The sequence below is a fragment of the Crotalus tigris genome, unplaced genomic scaffold (genome assembly GCF_016545835.1).
Source record: "Crotalus tigris isolate CLP2741 ecotype Arizona unplaced genomic scaffold, ASM1654583v1 scf7180000020588.15403103151:6194809, whole genome shotgun sequence".
NCBI lineage: Eukaryota > Metazoa > Chordata > Lepidosauria > Squamata > Viperidae > Crotalus > Crotalus tigris.
In genome coordinates this window covers 13,889-39,683 of record NW_024098092.1, presented here as the reverse complement: position 1 = coordinate 39,683, position 25,795 = coordinate 13,889, and the positions used below count along the sequence as shown (strand labels likewise).

The following is a 25,795-nucleotide window of genomic DNA, read 5'->3' as shown; positions in this document are numbered from 1 at the left end:
GTCAAGAAATTCTTTCTTCGTTCTAGATATTAGTTCTACATATTCTACCTTACAGGTAGTCCTTGACTTATGACCACAATTGAGCCCAAGACAGTTGCCAAGTGGGTTTTGCCTCATTTTACAAACTTGCCATCGTTGTTAAGCGAATCGCTGCAGTGGCTATTAACATGGTTGCTAAGCGAATCTGGCTTCCCCATTGACTTTACTTGTCTGAAGGTCACGATCACATGAACCCCCCCCCCCGGAACACAGCGACCGTCATAAATACAAGTCAGTTGCCAAGCGTTTCAATTTTGATTCTGGAGATTGTAATTGTGAAAACGGTCATAAGTCATTTTTTTTCAGCGCTGTTGTAACTTCGGTCACTAAATGAATGGCTGTAAATCAAGGACTACCTGTGCTTGGGTAATAATCTGAACTTTTTCCTCTTAATTCCACTTTTCTTTTTAAATCCATCCTGTGCCACTGACGTCTGTCCTTCCGTTTCACCTTCTTCTTCCTATTATTTCTTCGCACCTTGATTCTGGGATCCCCTTTTCTCCATCCGTGCCGGGCTGACCGTCTCCTCTCCTTCTTTCAGATTCAGAGAGAAGCTTAATTTATGAAGACGTCCCGCAGGCCCACAAGCCCACCTCACAAGAGCCCGATGACCTAGGCTGGAGCTCCAGCGAATTCGAAAGCTACAGCGACGATTCGGCGGACGAAAGCAAGGCCGATGTGGTCCAGGCCAGGCCCAAAAGTTCCTTCCAGCCCAAGGTAATCGGAGATCGGAAAGGAAAGCAACACCTTCGTGGGGGCTACAGCCTGTCGGTCCCTCAGAGCAGAGATCGCCATGCAGCCGTGACCGCTTTAAGGCTTGTGGACTTCAACTCCCAGAATTCCCCAGCCTGCGTGGAATCCTGGGAGTTTATTTATTTCTAAAATTTATATGCCGCCCAATCCCAAGGGACTCAGGGCGGCGTACAAAATTAAAACAATAAATATAACAATAAAACAGTAAAATAAGTACATTCATACAGCATGTCCCAATCGTATCCCGCCCCCCCGCGGGGACATCAGCCCCAGGCCTGCCGGAACAGGAGAGTTTTAATGGCTTTCTTAAAGGCCGGCAGGGTGGGAGTAGTTCGAACCTCGGGGGGAAGTTGATTCCACCAGGTCGGAGCCACCACAGAAAAGGCCCTTCCCCGAGGGCCCGCCACCCGACATTGTCTGGCCGACGGGACCCGAAGGAGGCCCAATCTGTGGGACCTCACCGGTCTCTGGGAACTATGCGGCAGTATGCAGTCCTGTAAGTAACCTGGCCCTATGCCATGAAGGGCTTTAAAGGTGATAACCAACACCTTGAATTGCGTCCGGAGACCCACAGGAAGCCAGTGCAGCTCGCGGAGGATAGGTGACACGCGGGTATACCTTGGTGCACCCACAATCGCTCTCGCGGCTGCATTCTGAACCACCTGCAGCCTCCGAACGCTCTTCAAGGGTAGCCCCATGTAGAGCGTGTTACAGTAATCCAGTCTTGAGGTGACAAGGGCATGAGTGACCGTGAGCAAAGCCTCCCGGTCCAAATAAGGCCGCAACTGGTGCACCAGGCGAACCTGGACAAAGGTCCCCCTGGCCACAGAAGTCCGCAACTCTTAAAAGTGGCCAAGATTGGACCCCTCTGCCTTAGAGAAGTCAGATCTTTCTCTTGAGGGCATCTTAATTTCTCTCTGTTGGAGATGTTTGAATTCACCTCCGAGATCCAACTTGGGGGGGGTGTCATAGGGATGCTCTAACTCTGCTGCTGCTGCCTGCCTGCCAGCCACCCGCTGCTTTGTGATGTCTCCCCGTCTTTGCTTGCTGAGATTCTGGCTGCTCACCGCGATTTCTGTGCCTGTCTCTCTTCCTTTCCCTTTCCTCTCCGTTGGCGTTCGTGTCTTTGGTGGTGGCAGCTTTCTCCCGACCTTCACAGGCTAAAAGAGAGATGCTCCAGGACTAAGAGGGAGATCCTGGCTTTGAAAGTCGGGGGCAGAGAGATGCAACAACTGAAGCAAAGATACGATTGTAAGGTACTATCCACCTTCCCCTGCAGCCCCAATTCTTTTCTCTTTCCTTTCCCGTTCGGATTTGGGGTGCGACAAAAACTGCATTTCCTGTTCCTGTCTGTGTCTTTAGGCTTCAAATCTTGGCTTGCTGCTTTGTCTGCTTTGCAAGAACTGACCTAAAAAAAAGAAACAAAACCAGAATATTATTTTTTTTTATCCTGTACCTTGTGTCTGTCTTATTTAGACTTTTCTCCTTTGGGCTTCAGTGAGGTGGGGGTTAGGCAGCGAGGAGAGAAAAATCCAGAAAAATATTGAAAAAAGAGGTTAATATGATTATTAGATTTAAATATTCTGGAAAATGATAAAAAAATAAGTAAGGGACTAACTGGCTTAATAGTTAGGACTTAGATTTATAAGGGAAATTGAAAACAACTATTAGGAATCAGCCTTGAACTATTCTTTAGCCCAGAAAATATAGATGATGGATTTGAGACAATAAAGGCTACTCTATTTGTAAGTAGTGATGTGCTAGGACAAGAAATAGAAAATCTATATTAAATAGAATGTGAATATATTTAAGTAAGTAATATGTGTGTTTTAGATATTATAACTTTTGCGTAGTGAAATAAAGGAAATTTGGTTTACCAGGACTTTACATACAATGGATGTTAAAGGTACATTGGAAGACTGTAATTAAAAATGAAAAAAATAGCTAAAACGTAAAACAGGATATGGATATGTATAGGCAAAAAAGTATATTGATAAATGTGTTAATTGAGTTTGCCATGGTTAGAAATTTATTAATTTAAGTATGATACATTGAATGTTAAGGGAAATAGAGAAGGAATTTTTGATAATGAAACCTGAGATATGTACTAGAGACTTTGTTATTGAACTATTGACTGCCACCATGCTGCTTTCCAAGCACTCAAATATAAAACTGGAAAACCAATAAAATTTGTTTTAAAAAAAAGAAAAGAAGAGGTTAATAAATAGAATAGGGGTCTTCAAACTCGATTCTTTTATGACTTGTGGACCTCAACTCCCAGAATTCCTCAGCCAGCATGGGGGAATTATGGCCCCTTCATGACTTGCAGACTTCAACTCCCAGAATTCCTCAGCCAGCGTGCACGCTGGCTGAGGAATTCTGGGAGTTGAAGTCCACAAATCATCAAAGGGCCAAGTTTGAAGACTGCTGAAATAGATTAGCAGGCTGAATTAGCGCTTGAATGTCAGTCAAGTGACCTCAGGGAAGCTGTGACGGTCATACCTGTGAGGACCAGTTGGAAAATTACTTTCCAAGCACCTCTGCAACTATGTACCGTTGTTAAACAGGACAGTCATTAAGGGAGGACTAGCTGTATTCTATTTATAGTTAGGAACTATAGGTCTTCTTTAATCTCAGCATCAGGAGTTCTTCTCCAGACGTTTGTTGACGACCATCACACTATCTCACAATCTCTTGATGTCTCACTTAACAACCCCCTGTGAGGTCGTAAGTCTGCGGCAATCACAGGACATCTGGCTGAGGGGCAGAGTTGCTGGACTCCGTGGCAATCATTAAGCCAGGATGAGCTTTATTTTTCCGAACGGGAACAACAGCGAAAAAGGTTTTCTTTGCCAGGATGTCCAACAGCACCTGCTTGCCTTCTATATTTGTTTTTAAAACTGATTTTCCGCAGATGACCCAGCTCATGAAAGCAGCGAAAAGCGGCACCAAGGATGGTTTGGAAAAGACCAAAATTGCGGTGATGCGAACTTTTCTGCATAAGAAAGATATTCCAGGTAACTGGGTTTATTTGGCGTTCTTCACCAAGGTGATTTTTGGGGTCACCCAAGGGGGGAAAAAAGGTACAGGCAATCCTCGATTTAACTACAGTTTGTTTAGTGATCATTCAAAGTTACAACAGCAGGGAAAAAAGTGACTTACCATTTTTTCCACACGTACAACCGTTGCAGCTTCCCCAGGGTCACGTGATCAAAATTCGGATGCTTGGTAACCGACTCGTATTTATGACGGTCGCAGTGTCCCTCATCCCCTTTTGTGAGCTGACAAGCCATGGGAAAGCCAGATTCACTTAATAACCGGGTGACCCACTTAACAACTGCAGTGATTCACTTAACAACAACAATAATAGTAATGTTGGATGGGATCTTGGAGGTCATCTAGTCCAACCCTTGTTAAGGCAGGAAACCCTATACCATTTCAGACAAATGGCTGTCCAGTCTCCTCTTAAAAACTTCCAGTGTTGGAGCATTCACAGCTTCTGGAGGCAGGTTGTTCCACTGACTAATTGTTTTAACTGTCAGGAAGTTTCTCCTTAGTTCTAGGTTGCTTCTCTCCTTGATTAGTTTCCACCCATTGCTTCTTGTCCTGCCCTCAAGTGCTTTGGAGGGCAGGACAAGAATAGGTTTCTCCCCTCTTAATAGAATAACAGTTGGAAGGGACCTTGGAGGTCTTCTAGTCCAACCTCCTGCTCAGGCAGGAAACCCTACACCATTTCAGACAAATGGCTGTCCAGTCTCTTCTTAAAAACTTCCAATGTTGGAGCATTCACCGCTTCTGGAGGCAGGTTGTTCCACTGGTTAATTGTTCTAACTGTCAGGAAGTTTTTCAACTGTGGCAGGAAAGGTCGTAAAATGGGGCAAAATTCACTTAACAAATGCCTCGTTTAGCAACAGAAATTTTGAGCTCCGTTGTGGTCGTAAGTCGAGGACTGCCTGTACTTGAGACAATTATTTTTCCACTTTTGTTTTGGTGTCATTTAACAGCACCTTTAAAAGAAAAGCAGCAAAGCTGTAGGAAATGTAAAATCCAGATTATGAAGAGCATTAAAAGTAAAAAGTGCATTCAGTGGCCCAATTGCATTGATGACTGCTGATCTGTTCTCTAAAAGTTAGGATTTGGACGAAATAACGCTGGGCTCTTTCAGTTTTTGGGTTGTTTCGGAAAGTCCTCCGCTTCGTCATTAGACAAAACACACTTTCTGTTTCCTTCATCACTTCCCTTATTGTAGCATTAGTGAAACTCCTGTGATTGATGGGAAAAAGAGGAGAAAAATCCTGAAAGGTTTTGATTTTCTCTGGACGTGCCGTTGGGTTGCTAATGGAGACTTTTGATGCAATAAAATCGGCTATCTTACAAAATATATGTATTCTGGGGTAGATGCAGGGATCTCCAACTTTGGCAACTTTAAGACTTGTGGACTTCAACTCCCAGAATCCCCCTGAGTGTCTGGGGAATTCTGGGAGTTGAAGTCCACAAGTTTTAAAGTTGCCACGGTTGAAGACCCTTCCCTTAAAAGATAGAATCGATGGGAAAATGACTTGAGAGTCTATACCAGGGGTAGGCAACCTTGGCTCTTTTACGACTCGTGGACTTCAACTCCCAGAATTCCTGAGCCAGCATGGGGGAACTATGGCCCCTTTATGACTCGTGGACTTCAACTCCCAGAATTCCTGATCCACCATGGCTCAGCTTGGAAACCTCTCCCTTTCCCCTCCGCATGGCTGGCTCAGGAATTCTGGGAGTTGAAGTCCACAAGTCATAAAAGAGTCAAGGTTGCCTACCCCTGGCCTAGAGCCAGGGTCTTCAAACTTGGCCCTTTTATGACTTGTGGACTTCAACTCCCAGAATCCCTCAGCCAGCCTGGCTCAGCTTAGAAACCTCTCCCTTTCCCCTCCGCATGGCTGGCTCAGGAATTCTGGGAGTTGAAGTCCACGAGTCGTAAAAGAGCCAAGGTTGCCTACCCCTGGTATATACTGTATTAGTTTTCTGAATTTCTTTGCAAAATTTTGTAGAATTAAGGTCTGTGTGCCTTCAGTCAGCCAGATGCAAAAATAGACAGTGGGTGATGGTTTTCTTTATTGTCTGGAAATTTGAGCCACCGAATCTCACCTTTGCAAAGTCAAAAGTGAATAGTTGGGCTTGAGGAATAGAGCATGGCTAAGTAGTGATCCTGGTTTGGGTAAGAAACACACAAAAAAATCCCCCTCTAGATTTAACTTGGTTTGCAGGCACATCGGGGAGTCTACTGCAAGTGAAAGAACCCAGTATATTATTGTGGGTTTAGTAAATTATCTCTCTAATTTATGCCACTTCTGGGTTCTCTTTAATTCCAAGAAGTTTTTTTCCCTCAGAATGTTTTTGAATGGTGTTTCTAATTCTCATAGAAACAGAGATGAGACAAGACTCTTTCTTTCTTTCTTTCTTTCTTTCTTTCTTTCTTTCTTTCTTTCTTTCTTTCTTTCTTTCTTTGATCTATCTATCTATCTATCTATCTATCTATCTATCTATCTAATTTTTTCTCTTTTCTTTTTCTTTTCCTTTCCTCCCCTTCTCTATTTCCTTCCTTCCTTCCATCCTTCCTTCCTTCTTTCCTTCCTTCCATCTTTCTCTGGGTAAATTAAACTCTGATGGTGTTTGAATTTAAAAAATATATATATTTTTTTAAAAATGTGTTGTTCCTCTTTGAAAATTTGCTGCAGACTAAGTTTGCTTCTGGAAACCAAGAATGTTATAAATAATGAGATGTGAGCTGCAGAACTCAGCCTGAGCCTTTTCTCTCTCTTACACACACAAAGACAAACAGAAACACAGATGGAGTGGGTGATTCTCCTTCAGTCAGCCCTCAAAGTTCAATCCCAGCACAATTTTCTTACCCACTTCCTTGTTTTGTGCGGCACCGTTGCAAAACGTTGCTAGAATAACTACAAAAACTGCTTACACAGGGGGAAAAAACAATATTAGGAACCAGCTCAACTTAACATTCGTTTGAAGTTTCTTTTATCTATCCGTATAATTACATAAATGCAAGGCTTATGGGGGGGGGAGCACAAGGCTGTTACTGAGCTAGACCAAAAAAGACCCCCAAACTCAGCTTTTCAGGGTTTGAAGCAAAGCAGGGGAACCGTGCCAGGATCCTGCCAACTTGCTTTTCCCAAGAGAACAAGTGTGAATTCATGAGCGAAAGAATTAAGCGCGGCTGACGGTGGTCCTTCCTTCACTGTAGCTGCGGATGGAGAGCCAAGCACTGGGGTCTCTGGACCGGAAAGGAAGCGGTCTCTCTCCTGGACCGGGGACATTGCCGTGGTCCGTAGCTTCTCCGCAGAGAGAGGTACGGATCCAGCTGGGATCCCTCCGGGAAGCAAAGCACGGCTTGGTGTGCAGTGTGGCATTGTGATTGCTTCTAAGCGGCTGATGGGGAGTTGACATCCCTGAAAAATGGCCCTTTGTGGAAAGCAGACCTGGGGGGGGGACCCATTTCGTGTCTTATTTTGTGCAATTGTGTGGACACAGATTTGGCAAGGGACGTGGCTCATGGCTAGGCAAAATAATTTAGGTTAGGAAAAAAGGGGGGACTTGAAAAGGGAATGTGGGGGAGCACAGAAAGAACTGAGGCCCGCCCGTCCTTTGGAGAGCAGAGCCAAACCAAGGAAAGTTGACTTGGATTCCCGCGGTCTGTCCTAAGTCTGTTATTCTTACTGGCTGCTGGGTCTGGATTGCGACTCTTTTCTACTAAGCCAGGATTGATCATTAGTGAGTTAACTAAGGATGAAGATCTCAAGTAGCCTCTGTGCATTTATCCAGAAATGGAACTCTGCAGAGTCTCCCACCTTGCAGATCGGATCAGCTCCCTTGGCTTGCAAATCTTGGTTAACCAAATTTTTTCTCCTCTTCTCGCTTAGCATTTCCATTACCCTGATTTAATTCTCTCCCAGATAATCTCCAGAGCAAACAGCAGGATGCCCCCAGTGTTTGTTTGTTCCTTCTGGGGGGGGGGGGAAATGTTTTGTTCTCATTTCTATTTACACCCCGTTGCGTGTTTTTTTATTTGTTTTGCACCTCAATCCCTGGGCCCTGTTTGAACAAAATGGCCAAGGTCTGAAAAGTGGGAATAAATTTTGGGCAGTGTTTTTGTCTGCGAGATTGGTCAGCCCAGAGGTTTCTGAGATGGTCTTCCCCAACAGGATGTTTTTGGAGACCCTTCCCCTCCCCTCTCCTTTCAAGCTGCTTCCGTTCTCAGCCGCCTCCCCGGATGGCATCTCTCCCAAGTGCGGCACGCAGCTGTTCCCAAAATTAGGGAAGAAAAGGTCAGCCTTGCCATCACCGGGCTATTCTCGTCGTCACCCCGCCCCGAGCGGCTCACACGCTCCATTTTTCCCCCCCTGCTGCCGGCTTGGATCTCCCTGGGGTCTGGCCGGTATCCTGACCCTCTTCTGCAAGGATGGAGAGCCCCCCACTCAATGGGAACTGATTTTCAGTCAGAGTTTTGAGAAAGAGGAAGCTTGGGGCTGGTTGAGTGATAGGACGGGGAAGAACTGCTCCCACAGATAAGATGTGGAGGAAACGGCATCGGGCGAGCGCCAAGGATTATGTGATCGTTCACTTCTCCTCCTCCTCCTCCTCCTCTTCCTCCGTCTCAGGTAAGGCCAGGTAGCTGGCCCATCTTCCCCCCCCTCCCCTTGTAGGTCCCTTGAGTCCTGCGCTGAGCGGTGGGGTTTCCGTTTTGGGCTCGTTCAGCTCTGCCAAGATTCAGCCAGCTTGGTGGCCCCGCGTCCCGCGGGGCTGGTGGCTGCTTTGTCGTCCTTGGCAAGGATTTTACTTGCAGTTGGGGAAATGAATTCATTGGCCATCTGTTCTTTATTTTATTTATAACTTGCTTTTTCTCGTGAGCAACAAAGTCTCTTTAGAACTGGCGGGGTGGGACGGGCTGGCACAGGAGACAGATGGAGCAAGAACCAAAATTAAATCTCCCCACTTCCCATCCAGCACCCTCTGAGGCTGAAGCATGCAGCTTGGCTTACTTGCTAGACTCGCCCGCTCCTGATTTGTCTCCCTAAGGGAGCCCACGCTTGGGCTGCCAAAGTTAGACGTTACCTCTCTGTATTTTGTTCGCATCCCTTCCAGAAACGTGTTCCTTTGTTGACTTCTGTTTTGGAGACGCTGCCCATCCAGAAATCTTCCTGGGTTCCACTGGCAGTGCCAACTATGCCAAAGGGGTGGACTTTTGCTGAGTCACTTTGCGCCATCAATTTCGTCTGTGCTAGAGAAAGCTCATTTTGCAAAAATTAGAAGCTTGCTTCCCCCCCCCCAGTCTGGGATTTGTCAGTGCACCAATTAATACCCCCTCAAGCAATGTTGAAATTGCCAGACTAATAAGAATAATAAATTGGTATGCCGTTGGCCTGAATGTCCTTCAGATTTTTCCGTTGTTGGTTTTTTTTCCAAACCCTTTGGCTGTCTACTGTTGAGGACTAGAAGCATGTTTTAAACCTGGAAGGATTGTCAGCGAAGGAGATGTGGGGTGCTGACGTGTGTGGAGAGGGATCCCTGCTAGAGATCACTTAAGTTTAATCCACGTTGCTTCGTTTTGCTTTGGGGAATATTAACCACGTTCATCAAACGCACTCAAGAAAGGCGTCCCTTTATTTTTATTTTGCCTGTTTTTGGTCCTCAGGGGACTCGGAAGAAGAAGACCTGGGTTTCCTGGAGGTCCCCGTTTCAGATGCCAAACAGCTGCCAGAGTTGGGGCCGATGCCCGAAGGGTTAAGCCCTCAACAGGTTTGTTTACGGCGAAACCTAAATTTTGTTGAACCGGGTTCTTTATTTGGGATTTGGGGACCTCTTTTTTTTTTGCAAAGGGCTCCGTCTGGTTGCAACCCAATCCTCCAGGTGAAATGTTGTGGTTTTAAGGCAAGCGCTGCTGAGTTTGTGGACCTCCCTTGTGGCAGGGAGTTCCACAAGCTTCCCCGCGGGCTTCATTCTGTTTTCTCTGCTTTCTCCCAGGTCATACGTCGTCACATCCTGGGCTCCATTGTCCAGAGCGAGAGAAGCTACGTGGACTCGCTGAGGCGCATTTTACAGGTATTTCGTATTTTTATTTTTATTTTTTTTTGGCTTTTCGACAAGAGATGCTCTCTGGGTGCCCCTTTGGGAACCCAAATCTCACATTGTATAATAATAATAATGATGATGATGATGATGATGATGTGGCAAAAGCAAGCAAGGGTAGTACCAATAGTCATAGGTGCCTTGGGTGCAATCCCAAAACAACTGGAGCACCACTTGAACACCATTGGCATTGACAAAAGGCGGCCTTACTAGGAACTGCTTCCATCCTGCGACGATGCCTGTAATACCATCAAACATCCACATCTGCCTATCCCAGGTCCTGGGTAAGGACTCGATAGGTAGACAAAAGTGCCAAATCCAGTCTGAACATCTGGCTGACTGTGCGATGATCCATAATAATAATAATAATAATAATAATGATAATAGTAATAATAGTAATAATAGTAATAATAATAAAGTTGGAAGGGACCTTGGAGGTCATCTAGTCCAACCCCCTGTTCAGGCAGGAAATACTACCATTTTGTCGAGATGACAGGGATTCTGGCTGTCTAATGCAGTCCTTGACTTACGTCCACAATGGAGCCCATTTCTGTTGTTAAGTGAGACAGTTAAGTCAGTTTTGACCCATTTTACGACTTCCCTTGCTACGGTTGTTAAGTGAATGAGACTCCCCCCCCTTGTCTTGGCTTGTCCTAAGGTCGCAAAAGGGGATCACACTGCGACCATCATAAACATGAGTCAGTTGCCAAGCATCAGCATTTTGACCACGTGACCTGGGGACGCTGCAGTGGACGTAAGTGTGAAAAATGGTCATAAGTCATCTTTTTTTCAGTGCCGTCGTACCTTTGAATGGTCACTAAATGAATTGTTATAAGTCAAGGACTACCCGTCCTTGCGGTTTAGATTTACAAAGTAGAGTCAGATCCTTAGATGAACAACGGGAACACAACCCTGGGGGAATACAGGCGGTCCTCGACTTAATAGTTCATTTAGTGACCGCTTGAAGTTAAGAACGGCACTGGAAAAAGTGACTTACAACTGTTTTTCTCACTTAACAACCGTCGCAGCACCCCCCATGGGTCACGTGAACAAAATCCTTCATCCTTTGGACCCCCAGGGTTGTATATCCTTGCAAAGATCAATTCAGTTATTCCTTGAACCACAATTGGGGAATGGAATCTCTGTCCTAAGTTGAATCGCCCACATTTTCAACCATTTTTATGATGATTGTTAAGTGACTCCCTGCATCATTCAGCGAATCTGCGGTTGTTAAGTGAACACCCTGGTTGTAAGCATGAACCCATCCTTCTAAACGGCCATGGTTTTTGGTCAGAAACCGGCAAAAAAAAAAAAAAGCTGCAACATCCCAGCCAATTGTATATGCGAGCCGGTTGCCAAGCACCTGAACGGGGATGCCGTGACTATGAGGTCAGTGCCACATTTGTAAATGTGAGGATCTTAGAATAGAATAGAGCTGGAAGGGACCTTGGAGGTCTTCTAGTCCAGCCCTCTGTTCGAGCAGGAGAACCTATACCGTCTCAGACAAGTGACTGTCTAGTCTCTTCTTAAAAACTTCCAGTGATGGAGCGCCCACAATTTCTGGTGGCAAGCTGTTCCACTGGTTAATTGCCCTCACTGTCAGGAACTTTCTCCTTAATTCCAGGTTGCTTCTCTCTTTGATCAGTTTCCAGCCATTGTTTCTCATCCTTCCCTCTGGTGCTTCAGAGAATAATGTGACCCCTTCTTTTTTGTAGCAGCCCCTCAGATACTGGAACGCTCCTATCATGTCTCCCCTTTTCTTCTTGTCTTTAGACTAGCCAAACCCAAGTCCTGCAGCCGCTCTTCGTCTGTTTTGGTCTCCAGGCCTTGGATCATTTTTGCACTTTTTCCAAACTCTCAACATCTTTTTTGTGATGTGGTGACCACAATTGGCTGCAGTATTCCACATGTGGAATCTGTTTTAAATGACATTTTTCAGCACTGTTGTAAATTGAGCGGTCCGTCAACAAATGGTTGAAAGTCCAGGCCTAGCTGTCTCTCCATTTTCAACCACAAACGGATGAGTTAAATTGGGCATTTTCTCATCTTTATTTATTTATTTGTTAAATGTATTGACTTGCTATGAGGCTACTCTAGGTGGCTCACAATAATTAAGGTTTACCAAAACGATAGGCCTGGGAACAGAACAGAAGTAAAATAACAGAACTATTGAAAAGAACACAACGAGAATAAATACAGATAGTACAGATATAGAATTTTGATCATATGACCATGGGGATGCTGCAACTGTCGTAAGTGTGAAAAATGGTCATAAGTCACTTTGTTCAATGCCGTTGTAACTTTGAACGTTCACTAAACAAATTCTTGTAAATCAAGGAGTACCTGCACATCAGTACGATAAGCCAAAAGGTGGCCAGGTCATCAATGGCATCTTCTGTCCTCTTCCAAACAGGATTACAGGAACCCCTTGATGGAGATGGAGCCCAAAGTCCTTAGTGCCAGGAAATGCCAAGTGGTCTTCTTCCGGGTCAAAGAGATCCTCCAGTGCCACTCCATGTTCCAAATCGCCTTGTCTTCACGGGTGGTTGAATGGGACTCCATGGAGAAGATCGGTGACCTCTTTGTGGCCTCGGTGAGCAATGATTAGACGTGGATATGGCTGCCCACCTCAAAAGATGTGACTTCTCCAGGCCTTCTAGGGACTCTGGAAGTGAATCTTGGGATCTCTTGGGATCTGAGGCAGCTCCTGACACTGTCCTCCATTTCTTCTCCAAAGTTCTCCAAGTCCATGGTCTTGGATGTATACAGTGAATATGTCAACAACTTCACCAGTGCCATGTCCTTAATCAAGAAGGCCTGCTTGACCAAACCGGCTTTCTTGGAGTTCCTCAAGGTAAGAAGGATGGACTTCACAAAAGGCCCTGGACTGTGTTGCAGACCCACCAAGGGCTTATTCTTAGTTTAGTGCTCATAGAGCACTATCCATCATCCTGGTTGCTCCAGATGTATGATCGTTGTCTCAGAAGCTCAATGGATGAAGAAGTCTTCTCCTGTCCTTGAAGTTTCAGCTATTGAGATCGTGACGGCGTTTCGACGGCTACGTGGGAAAGATAATTGGCTTCGTTTAACTAATCCATTCTGCAGCTAAATTGCATTTGAATACGAATCCACTGCGAGGATCTAATGGGGATAACGAAAAATTGTGTTTGCCTTTTTTTTGCCGTTGAGTTTAGTAGTATAAAAATGAATAATTTGGGTCTAATCTGCTGCTCGGTTAATCCAAGGTCCTTGTTTTGTTAACAGTGGAGGGATATGGAAAGTTGGATGCAGTTGAAGAATTCCTGGATCCAAAGCCCACTTCAGGGTAGAGTTGTAGAGTATATAATGGTTTACCCTAATCCACACTGAATACGTTCAGTTGGCAAGATGGGATTGTTGATGGGATTGTTGATAGCAGAGCTGACGTTGAACAGGACAAGCCTTTCTGTGTTGAGATGTGACAGCCCCAATGAAAGCCCCACATACACATTGGAGAAGGAAGAATAGAAGTGTCCCAAAGGTGCAATTGGACTTCCTTGTTTTTCTTTGAAGACATTTTGAAGAAGCTTCTTTAGCTCTGACCGGATGGTGGGGAATGGAAGGATTTATACACCTTGGAGACAGCTGGTCATTTGCCTTTTTTTAGAGAGTCCTTGAGGCCATTTGGGGATTTATCTGTGCCCTCGGGGTCACCTGAGTAGAGCAAATGGGTGTGGAGCCTTCTTGGAACTGCTGAAAGGGCTGTGTTGTAGGCAGGAGATAGAGGATGTCCTATCCCTCCAGTCTACAACACAGTCCTTTCAGTAGTTCCAAGAAAGCTCCACACCCATTTGCACCGCTCAGCTGACCCTCAGGACACAGATAAATCTCCAAGTGGCCTCAACGACTCTCTGAAAGAATGCAAATGACCAGCTGTCTGCAAGAAATATAAATCCTTCCATTCGCTACCATCCAGTCGAGATGATGAAGCTTCTTGGATGAGAAGGGAAACATTTTCAATGAAAAAAACAAGAAAGTCCAGTTGCCCACAAAGGTGCTGAAAAAGTGCCTGAGACAACCATGACCTGCATGACTGAGACTGTCCAGAGACATGAAAAACAAAAGCAATTATAACTTCCTTTTTGCAGAAGAAACAGATGGCCAGCCTTGACCGCGTCACCCTCTATGGCTTGATGGTGAAGCCCATTCAGAGATTCCCCCAGTTTATCCTTCTGCTCCTGGTAACCATTTTTTTTTGTTTTCTTGGGTTCCCGAATCCTGGAAGAACTTCTAGACGGGTGGGCTTCAACTCCCCCAAATTCCCCAGCCAGCTTGAGTTGAAACCCACCGATCTTCTAGTCTGCAAGGTTGAGGAACGTGGATCTAGATTGTGCCAAGCCGAGGGAAAGGGTTGGCTTGGCACATTGAGGAAACATCTGGGGTGGAATTCAGATGGCCCTCAGTTGACCACCCTTCCGACTTGTGCTCTGTCTTCCCTCCTGTCAGGATATGCTGAAGAACACCCCCAAAGGACACGCTGACCGGTTGTCCCTCCAGCTCGCCCTCACAGAACTGGAGACCTTGGCGGAGAAGCTGAACGAGCAGAAGAGGTTGGCCGACCAGGTGACTGAGATCCAGCAACTGACCAAGAGCATCAGTGACCGCAGCCATCTTCATAAGGTGCGTGACGAAGAGTGGGTCAGTGGGTCAATTCCAACCTGCTTCTGGATGTCTTTGGAGTGACAACTTCCAGGATCCACACAACTGACGGGCTTACGACTCGCTTTGCTTTTGATCGACTCTGTGAGGTTCCTCTTTGACTCCGGGACAATTTTAGGGGGTGCCCCCAAACGGAAAGAGCCATGCAGGCAGAGAGAGGAATTTGACCCTTAAGGTTTTGGGAAGTCCAGGTGATCTGAGATGACTGTACAGATAATCCTTGACTTATGACCACAACTGAGCCAAGTGAGACAAAAGGGGATCACGTGACCCCAGGACATGGAGACCGTCATAAGTGTGAGTCAATTGCCAAGTGCCCGACGTTTGGTCGTGTAACCGCGGGGATGCTGCAAGGGTCATAAGCCACTTACTTCAGCGTTGTTGTGACTGTGAATGGCCGCGAAGTGGACTGTTGTAAGTCAAGGACTACCTTTACAATGGAAGGTTGAGCTGGAGATTGCCTTCTCCTTGAGTTTTAAGCACCCACAAAATTTGCTTTTGGGGCGAACGGCTGCTGGAATCCCAAATAAAAGCAGTTCCTTTGCTGTTCCTTTTCCTGTCTCTTTACCGAAGCTACATTTGAGGGAACCAAACTTTTAAAACCTTGAAAAAAAATTTAAAAAAAGATTTTGAAGCTGGAAAATATATATATCTAAGCCAGTGGTTCTCAACCTTTCTAATGCCGCGACCCCATAATTCAGTTCCCCAGGTTGTGGTGACCCCCAACCACTTATACATCACCGGGTGCCAGGAGTGTGGCCAAAGAAAAGGGGAAAAAAATGGCGGACAGCTTTGTTTGGCGACCCCCGTGAAATGGTCGTTCGACCCCAAATGGGGTCCCGACCCACAGGTTGAGAACCACTGCTCTAAGCAAATACAAGCACTCCTGTTGAGCCGATCCATTTCAAAGCAGATTTTCCCAAACCTGCTTCGGATCTGAACCGTTACACATCCTTAATTTGCTTACTTTGAGCGAAGCAATCCTATAATTTTTTAAAAAAAACCTCTATTAATTCAATAGCATCCTGTGATTTGTGGCTTGGTCTTTAATGCTGGCTTCTTTAACAAACGGTGATTAAATCATCCGCGTTCGCCAACAATATCTGAACTACGGTTCTCTATTTTTTTCTGTTTTCTTTCTCCTCCAGGGAAAATAGCCTTTAAAAGCAGAGAGATCTTTTCGCCCTGTTCGTTTTTCGGAGAAGGCCAAGGGTTCTATTTTCGCTTTGTAATTTGACTTTTGTTTTCCTCCCCCCCCCCCCTTCTCCAGTTGTTAAATTCGGGGCAACGGCAGCTGTTATTTTGCGAGACCCTAACCGAGACCGTTTACAGCGACCGAGGTCAACTAATCAAATCCAAGGAGCGCAAGGTGTTTCTTTTGAACGACGTGCTGGTGTGCGCCAACATCAACTTCAAGTGAGTTGTGTGTCAACGGAGAGAAGGGCACACGGGGAGGCTGTCCTCCAGCACGTGTCATAACAGAAATAGAGATTAAAAACGGGTAGGGGTTTTGGTGCATGTCCTTGGCATTCTCAGGACGTAAATTTGGCCTGGAGGAACAAACCTAAATTTCCTGCCCTGGGTAGAATTATTGGCAGACTTTGTGAGAATTATTCCTTGCGGAAATGTGTGGGGGGGGGGAAGTCTTGTAATTCCAGAAGGCAGGTGCGTTGTTCGAAAGTGGAAAATGTTTATTTCCAGAGTTGGAGGCTTTATGACCGGGGTCTCCAGTCTTGGCAACTTTAAGACTTTGGACTTCAACTCCCAGAATTCCTCAGCCAGCATATCTATCTATGCTGGCTGTGGAATTCTGGGAGTTGAAGTCTACGAGTCATGAGGGGGCCATAGTTCCCCATGCTGGCTGAGGAATTCTGGGAGTTGAAGTCCACAAGTCATGAAGGAAGCCATAGTTCCCCCACGCTGGCTCAGGAATTCTGGGAGTTGAAATCTACGAGTCATGAGGGGGCCATAGTTCCCCATGCTGGCTCAGGAATTCTGGGAGTTGAAGTCCCCAAGTGTTAGTTGGCAAGGCTGGAGACCCCTGCTTTATGGGGAGGAAGACCCGAAACCATGTTGTTGTTGTTATTATCATTATTATCATTATCAACAACAACAACAATAATAATACAGTTGGAAAGGACCTTGGAGGTCATCTAGTCCAACCGCTTGCTCAGGCAGGAAACCCTAGACCATTTCAGACAAATCTCTTCTTAAAAACTTCCAGTTTTGGAGCATTCAGAACTTCTGGAGGCAGGTTGTTCCATTGGTTAATTGTTCTCACTGTCAGGAAATTCCTCCTTAGTTCTAGGTTTCTTCTCTCCTTGGTTAGTTTCCATCCCTTGCTTCTTGTCCTGCCCTCAAGTGCTTTGGAGAATAGGTTACTCCCCTCTTAATAGAATAACAGTTGGAAGGGACCTTGGAGGTCTTCTAGTCCAACCCCCTGCTCAGGCAGGAAACCTTATACCATTTCAGACAAATGGCTGGCCAGTCTCTTCTTAAAAACTTCCAGTGTTGGAGCCTTCACCCACTTCTGGAGGCAGGTTGTTCCACTGGTTAATTGTTCTCACTGTCAGGAAGTTTCTCCTTAGTTCCAGGTTGCTTCTCTCCTTGATTAGTTTCCACCCGTTGCTTCTTGTCCTGCCTTCAGGCGCTTTGGAGAATAGCTTGGCTCCCTCTTCTTTGGGGCAGCCCCTGAGATACTGGAACACTGCTATCGTGTCACCCCTCGTCCTTCTCTTCATTAAACTAGACATAGACATGTATGTCTATGTCTAGTTTAATGCCTATGTCTAGTTTAACTAAACTAAACTAGACATGTACGCAAATTAGAAGCAAGAATTAACTTTTGGGGGCTCTGCATTAAACCCGTCAACTGCTCCAAACGCGAAAGGAATTTAAAATTAAAACAAAAAACAAAATTCTGTTCGGAGGAGAATTAGATAATGACTTTTGCTTTGATGTTTCTCTTCGTCAGGCCCGTGAACACCGGGTAGGACGTGAAGGGCAGGTTGGAGAGATGCAGTGGTTGTGTGAATGGCTGCGAATGCATGGTGTGAAACAGGCATGCAGCTGAAGTATCTTTGTGTTGATTTGCGAGCCTGTAGCATCCATAAAGGGGAGCTGTGGTGCTCTTTTGCATTATTGTGTTTTTTAAAAAAACAATATTCCAGTCCCCCCCAAAAAAGATTATTCAACAGGTAGTCCTCAAGTTATAGCCATTCATTTAGCGACTGTTCAGAGTTACAACGACAATGAAAAAAACGGACCCGCAAAAACACACTCTTTACCTGTGACCGTCACAGCATCCTCAGGGTCATGTGATCCAGGAGGTCTTCACATCCAGGGCTCACTGGATTCTCTTAAAGGCCATATGTTTCGCTTAATACTGCAGTGATTCATTTAACGACCATGCGAAAAGGGCCGTAACATTGGACGCAACTCATTTAACCACCTGACTTAGTACAGAAATTCAATTGTGGTCATAACTTGAGGACTTCCTGTTTTCTTCCTGGCAAATGAGGAATGCCACCTTCAAGGTGCAAAACTGGGCTTTGGGGGGGGGTTGTTTTGTGTCCCACCTGTCCATCCAGGTGTGTAAGGAAGAAAGCTTCACCGCCCCTAAAAAAGTTTGGGAAGGGAAAAAAAAGGCTGCATTTTTCTTCTCCCTTGCATGTCTTTGCGGTGTCTTGCGCTGAGTTCGAGAATTATTATCCTTGCAAAATCCGCTCGGTGCTTTGAGGATGGCGAAGCGCGTCCTGCAGACTTTTCCCGGCCTGCCATTTTGGTTGTATTGGGCCTGAAGGCAGACCGTGCCCGTCCTCTGTTTTTTTGTTTTGTTTTATTTTGTTTTAATCTGGGCTTTCTTTCTCGCAGGGGGCAGCTAGAGATCAGCAGTCTGGTCCCTTTGGGGCCCAAGTATATCGTGAAGTGGAATGCAGCCTTGCCCCAGGTTCAGGTGCTAGAAGTGGGGCAGGAGTGCAGCGCCAAGGAGAAAGACGGCATTGCCATCCCGAACGTGGGCTCCAGGAAACCGGCGCCACCCAGCCAGTCTGCCCATAGTAAGGAAATTTCTCTCCTTTTCCCACGGCTCAAAACGGACGGCTGAGGAGAGGGGAGGGGGACGAGCTGTAAAAAAAATCAGGACATTTGGCGTTCACCCCTAAAAATCTCCCTCCGACCCATCCTTTTTCCTTTCGGGAGCCCCCGTTGCAAATATCCCCCAAAATGTTTTATAAGCTCTGTTTGAGCCGACTTAGGTAGCTTGTAAATTCTCCTTTTTCTGCTATGTGTTCAAAACGGATTCAACACACTTTCTCTCTTTCTCTCTCTCTCTCTTTATGTTTCTTTAACTCTCTCTATCTCTCTCTCTCTTTTCTCTTTCTCTTTCTCTCTCTCTCTTTATCCATCCCTCTCTCTCTCTCTCTCTATCTATCTACACATATAATATAGCTATCTCTCTCTACCTATCTATCTACCTACCTACCTATCTCCTATTTATCTATCTATCTATCTATCTATCTATCTATCTATCTATCTATCTATCTATCTATCTATCTGTCACTCTAGCTATCTAGCTATCAAATCTATCTACACATATAATATAGCTATCTCTGTCTAGCTGCCTACCTACCTACCCACCTATCCATCCATCCATCCATCCATCCATCCATCCATCCATCTATCTATCTATTATCTCTCTCTCTTTACCTATCTTACCTACCTATCTATCCATCTGTCTGTCTATCTATCTATCCATCCGTCTGTCTATCTATCTATCTATCTATCTATCTATCTATCTATCTATCTATCTATCTATCTATCTATCTATCTATCTATCTATCTATCTATCTATCTATCTGTCATCTCTCTCTCTTTACCTATCTATCTATCTATCTATCTATCTATCTATCTATCTATCTATCTATCTATCTATCTATCTACCTACCTACCTACCTACCTACCTACCTACCTACCTACCTACCTATCCATCCATCTATCCGTCCATCCATCCATTCATCCATCCATCCATCTATCTACATATATAATATAGCTATCTCTATCTAGCTGCCTACCTACGTACCTACCCATCCATCCATCCGTCTATCTATCTATCATCTCCCCCCCTCCTCTCTCTCTCATCTGTTGTCCAATTGGAAGATGTCAAATACTTGGGAAATTATTTTTGAAATTATATTTCTCCTGAAAGGGGCCCAGCATTCAACTGAACTGAAGAGAGGAGATTCCTGTCCCCTTGAGTTTTATTTTTAAAGCTGTGAGGCACCCTGTGAAATTCAAAGAGCATCCTTTTTTGTTTAGAGTCAGTAACGTTCTTTACGATGGATTCAGTATGATGAGTTTGCTAGTATCGGCAGTCCTCAACTTAACATCTTAATGGAACCTGTCCATCATGGCTGCAGGTCACAACAATTGTAAAAGGCGGCCGTGTGGCCATAACTGCAGCTGTGTCGCCAAGAACTTTGGATCTGGCTCATAAGTACCCCCCCCCAATAGTTCCAGCGTAACTTTGGATGGTTGCTAAGACAACGGTTGCAGGCCAAAGGCTGCCTGTATTAGGAATAAAAGAAAGAAAAAGATATTTGTGAAACGTAATTATGCCGAGAAAGGTTGAGTATGTGCCCTCTAGGCAAGGAAACTCTTTGGTCACGGCGTTTGCTAAAATCCAAGTTTGCCTCCTTCAGATAAAGTTTATCTGGGACCCCCTCGCCTGTTTCAGGAGCTGCAGGATCTGCAGAAGGACCTGGCTGTCGTAGAGCAGATCACTCTTTTAATCAGCACCCTCCACGGCACCTACCAGGTGAGTCCATTTCGGAGTAACCTGAACGCCACTGAAGGCACTTCACCACTTCACAAAAGTTTTGAAATCATGTGAAATAAGTTGGATCTGAAACGCAGAAGTTGTGAGCAACCCCTCCCACGGCAGCTGAGTCTTTTCTCCTTTCCACTCTCCCCCCCCCCACACCCCCTCGGGTTGAAGCCGATCTCTCCCTCTCTGTGTAGAGAGGTTAAGTTGCTGTAGCATCATGTGGTTATTTCAGAGGCCTTTTAAGGCTGCTTTTCCGGCTTTGCAGCTCCTCCTCAGGACAACTGCTTGGATTTTTAATTTATTCTTTGGAATAAATGCATGTGTTGTTGTTGTTAGTTGTGAAGTCGTGTCCGACCCATCGCGACCCCATGGGCAACGTTCCTCCAGGCCTTCCTGTCCTCTTCCATCTTCTGGAGTCCATTGAAGCTCACGCCTACTGCTTCAGGGACTCCATCCAGCCACCTCCTTCTCTTTCATCCCCTTCTTCTCTTGCCCTCCGTCTTTCCCAGCATCAGGCTCTTCTCCAGTGAGTCCTTCCTTCTCATTAGGTGGCCAAAGGACTTGAGTTTCAGCTTCATGATCTGACCTTCTAAAGAGCAGTCGGGGTTGATCTCCTCCAGGACCGACCGGTTGGATCGCCTTGCAGTCCGGGGGACTCGCAGGAGTCTTCTCCAGCACCAGAGTTCAAAGGCCTCCATTCTTTGGCGCTCGGCCTTTCTTATGGTCCAACTTTCACAGCCATACATTGCAACTGGGAAAACCACGGCCTGGACTATACGCACTTTGATGAATTAATTTTCTTTCTTTTTTTCCACCTGGCTTCTAGAACCTGAACATGACTGTGGCCCAGGACTGGTGCTTAGCTCTGCAGAGGATGATGAGGGTGAAGGAGGAAGAGATCCACTCGGCCAACAAATGCCGTCTCCGTCTCTTACTTCCTGGGAAACCCGACAAGTAGGTGGGACAGTTCATTTCCTAAGGGTGGCTCAGGAGAACCCATAATGATGTTCAAAGCCCACCCACCCATGACTCCGGCGTCAGTTCACCCCTCCGCGGCTGCTGCACCAAAGCCAGGAGTGGGTGACCCACCAGCCCTCAAGCTGTGTGAGGTCCCCTGTGACCATAATGGACACTTTTTATTTTCTCCTTCTGGGCATTGCCTGGTTTGAGCTGTGGTGGCGCAGTGGTTAGAAGGCAGTACTGCAGGCTAATTCTGTCGGCAGTTCGATCCTGACTGGCTCAAGGTTGACTCAGCCTTCCATCCTTCCGAGGTCGGTAAAATGAGGACCCAGATTGTTGGGAGCAGGTTGCTGACTCTGTAAACCGCTTAGAGAGGGCTGTCAAACACCGTGAAGCGGTATATAAGTCTTATTGCTTGGGAAGGGAGGAAGGAAGGAAGGAAGGAAGGAAGGAAGGAAGGAAGGAAGGAAGGAAGGAAGGAAGGAAGGAAGGAAAAACGAGAAGGAAGGAAAATAAGGAAAAGGAAGGAAGGAAGCTGTGGTGGTGCAGTGGTTAGAATGCAGGATTGCAAGTTGACTGCCCACTACCAGCAGTTCGATCCTGACCAGCTCAAGATTGACTCAGCCTTCCATCTTTCTGAAGTCAGATTGTTGGAGGCAGGAGGCTAACTCTGTAAACCGCTTAGAGAGGGCTGTAAAGCACTGTGAAGTGGTATATAAGTCTAAGGGCTATTGCTATGTAAGAGCCGTCGTGGCACAGTGGCTTGAATGCAGCATTGCAGGCTGACTCTGCCACAGTCTGGAGTTTGATCCTGACTAGCTCAAGGTTGACTCAGCCTTCCATCCTTTCGAGGTCGGTCAAATGAGGACCAGATTGTTGGGGGCAAGTTGCTGACTCTGTAAACTGCTTAGAGAGGGCTAGAAAGCACCGTGAAGTGGTATATAAGTCTAAGCGCTGTTGCTATTTACAAGTGACCCCTACCTGATTCTCCTTGCTTTAATATTTCTTTATCCGTGCAAAGAGAACCTTTGGGGTAATCAGCGTTCCTCCTAAAGTGATCTCTCTTCGCCCTTCCCCAACTCCAGATTTAATACAGGTAGTCCTTGACTTACAACAGTTCATTTAGTGACCGTCCTAAGTTACAACGGCACTGAAAAAAATGTGGCTTACGACCGTTTTTCACTGTTACGGCTTCTGCAGCATCCCCACGGGTCACGTGATCAAAATTCAGACGCGGGCAACTGACTCACATTTATGACGGTCGCAGCGTCCCCGGGGGTCACGCGATCCTCTTTTGCGACCTTCTGACAAGCAAAGTCAATGGGGGAAGCTAGATTCACTTAACCACCGGTTATTCACTTAACAACTGCAGGGATTCGCTTCACAAACGTGGCCAAACAAAGTCATAAAATGGGGCAAAACTCACTCAGCTAATTTCTCGCTTAGTGATGTAAATTCCGGCCACGTAAGCCGAGGTCTGTCTGTAGTAGCCTCTCCTTTTTTTTCTAAAAAGCGAGACTCTGCCTTTAATTAATAAAAGAGGAAGCACACCCGAGCCAAAGGAGACTTAGAATCCTAGGGCTGCACGGGACCTCGGAGGCCATCTAGTCCAGCCCCCTGCCCTTATACCATCCTGGATTTCTGTGTTCACGTTGTCATCTTTCTTTTTGGGGATTTATTTTTTAACACAGGGCCGGCCGTCCAGTGAGCGTCATGGTGGTCTTCATCACCCCGAACCCCCTCAGCAAAATTTCCTGGGTGAATTATTTGCACTTGGCCAAAATCGCTCTCCGTGAGTAAAATCGCCTTTGCTTACTTTTATTCCTGGGTTCAACGCTTCTTTGTAAGCCAGGTTGGAAGGAAATTAAAGAAGGAAGAAAGGAAAGGAAGGGAAAAAAGGAAAGGAAGGAAAAGAAGGAAGGAAAGGAAGGAAGCGGAAAAAGGAAGGAAGGATAGGAAGGGAAAGAAGGAAGAAAGTAAGGAAAAGAAGGAAGAAAGGAAAGGAAGGGAAAGGAAGGAAGGAAGAAGGGAAAGAGGGAAGGGAAAGAAGGGAGAGAAAGGAAAGAAGGAAGAGGAAAAGGGAGGGAGGGAAAAGGAAGGAAGGGAGGGAGAGAAGGAAGGACGGACAGTGATTGGCTTAACAACCATGGCCAACGTGATCATAAAATCGGTCGCAACCCCCTGAATAACAACCACGTTATTTAACAATGGAAATTCTGGTCCCAACTGTAGTTGTAAGTTGAGAACTATTTCTGCAGAAGCTTTGGAAAAAGCTGTTAACATGATTATCATGTATGATTCCCTGCTAAAATATTCAGTAAGTGGCTTTTTTAATGGCTTATATTTTAATATTTTCTGTAATTAAAGTGCTGAGCAGCCACTCCCAAGATACTTGGCAAAGAAGAGAAATTAATTGCTTACCTCTCCATGAGTGATGGGACTCCCCCCCCCCTCAGAATATTCCACAAGGAAATTGATAAAAAGTTTGTGACTTTTAGGGGGTCTCCTTGGATTCTGTTCTGCCTTCCTGCCTGCCTGCCTGCCCTAATGAGATAACTTTAGGTGAAGGGAGACTTAATTTGCTTCATCTGTTTTAAATTTTATTAATGGAGTGTGGCAAATAAACAAGGGGAGAGCAATCCAGTCTGCTTAAATTTTATTAATGAAGTGTAGCAGATAAAAGAATAATACATTAATGATAATACGATAAGGAGCTACATATATTAAAGCGGTGTGGGTTTTTTCCCCCCGATCTCAGCAACTTTAAGAGTTCTGAAAATTGAAGCTCTGGCAACTTCAAGGTTGCCAAGGCTGAGAAACACTACATTAAAATGAAAATTAAGAGGGGGGGAAAATGAGAATTTAGGAAGAAACCCACCCACCCCGTATGCTGTTAATATAACACCGATTCAGTCCTTAATCCTATTATATCTAGATCGTATAAAACAGTGGGTCTCAACCTTTTTAATGCCGCGACCCCCAACCGGTCGTAAGTCGAGGACTACTCAACCGGTCATAAGTCGAGGACTACTCAACCGGTGCAGCACCGTTTGCAGAATGGGACTTTTGGTGGGCTCAGCAGGGCAGAGACAGCCTGGACAATTCCTATTGGCTTTTGAAAGCCAATAGAATTAGACTCTATTCAAGAGAGTCTATTCTATTGGCTTTCAAAAGCCAATAGAATAAAAGGGAGTAGCGCAGCTAAGGAAAAGGGGGGGAAAAATGGCGGACTGCGTTGTTTGGCAACCCCCGTGAAATGGTCGTTCGACCCCAAATGGGGTCCCGACCCACAGGTTGAGAACCACTGGCATAAAAACACTGCTACATCTTTCCTTTTTTACAACAGAAAGACTTTTTAAAAATGGATGAAAATACCACCTTTGCAGAGATGGACGGCCCTATCAATCTGATTGATAAATAAAAATAATTAATAAATGAGACTTCCCACACTTTTATAGCTGCAGGAGAGGACAGGGGACACAGAGCTGGTGTGACAGTTCCTTCCCATCTTGGTCTTCTTTTTAGTTATTGAGTGTGTCTGTAGTTCTAAAGATCACGGGTCAACCTTCATTTAAGGAATCCTAGAAACCCCTATGAATCAAATTATTCACCTCCTTTGCAAGGAGCACAGTGTGGGGAACGCTACATTACTGGAATGCTTCTAAAATCAGCAAGCTGTGGCTCTGGGCTGCTGGACTATCTGTGGTCCCTTCTGTGCATTTGAGGAGGGGGCAGTCAGAACATTTATCATTGTTATCCACAGCTAGCACAACCCAGATGGCTCTTCCAGGCTTCTGTGAAGGATATTCCCATTCTACTTTGCTTCACAGATGGGCAGTTGGCCAAGGTTGACTGTTAAGTCAAGGTTGACTGTTAAGTCAAGGTTGACTGTTGGCCAAGGTTGACATTTGGTCAAGGTTGACTATTGGCCGAGGTTGACTGATGAAAAAGGTTGACTGTTGGCCAAAGTTGATTGATGAACAAGATTGACTGTTGGTCAAGGTTGACTATTGGTCAAGGTTGACTGTTCGCCAAGGTTGACTGTTGGTCAAGGTTGACTGTTGGCCAAGGTTGATTGTTGGCCAAAGTTGATTTATGAACAAGATTGACTGTTGGTCAAGGTTGACTGTTGGTCAAGGTTGACTGATGAATAAGGTTGACTGTTGGTCAAGATTGACTGTTGGTCAAGATTGACTGTTGGCCAAGGTTGACTATTGGCCAAGGTTGACTGTTGGCCAAGGTTGACTGTTGGCCAAGGTTGACTGATGAACAAAGTTGACTGTTGGTCAAGGTTGACTGTTGGCCAAGATTGACTGTTGAGCAAGGTTGATTGTTGGCCAAGGTTGACTGTTGACTAAGATTGTTGATCAAAGTTGAATGTTAGCCAAGGTCACA

The 25,795-nt window shown here is 45.6% G+C and overlaps 1 protein-coding gene across 1 annotated transcript in view; it reads left to right on the top strand.

Moving 5' to 3' along the window:
• ARHGEF10L (Rho guanine nucleotide exchange factor 10 like) overlaps positions 1-25,795 on the top strand; it is a gene marked incomplete at its 3' end in the record, with an annotated part of 57,954 nt that overhangs the window by 18,665 nt on the left and 13,494 nt on the right. Inside the window, exons 9-24 of the mRNA XM_039367397.1 lie at positions 581-756; positions 1,932-2,048; positions 3,707-3,809; positions 7,037-7,141; positions 9,485-9,588; positions 9,814-9,891; positions 12,332-12,511; positions 12,656-12,772; positions 14,046-14,138; positions 14,404-14,577; positions 15,887-16,032; positions 17,591-17,605; positions 18,490-18,674; positions 20,316-20,431; positions 21,267-21,394; positions 23,092-23,192. Of these exons, the coding sequence (XP_039223331.1) occupies positions 581-756; positions 1,932-2,048; positions 3,707-3,809; positions 7,037-7,141; positions 9,485-9,588; positions 9,814-9,891; positions 12,332-12,511; positions 12,656-12,772; positions 14,046-14,138; positions 14,404-14,577; positions 15,887-16,032; positions 17,591-17,605; positions 18,490-18,674; positions 20,316-20,431; positions 21,267-21,394; positions 23,092-23,192 (1,938 nt within the window). The remainder of the gene's footprint in view (positions 1-580; positions 757-1,931; positions 2,049-3,706; positions 3,810-7,036; positions 7,142-9,484; positions 9,589-9,813; positions 9,892-12,331; positions 12,512-12,655; positions 12,773-14,045; positions 14,139-14,403; positions 14,578-15,886; positions 16,033-17,590; positions 17,606-18,489; positions 18,675-20,315; positions 20,432-21,266; positions 21,395-23,091; positions 23,193-25,795) is intronic.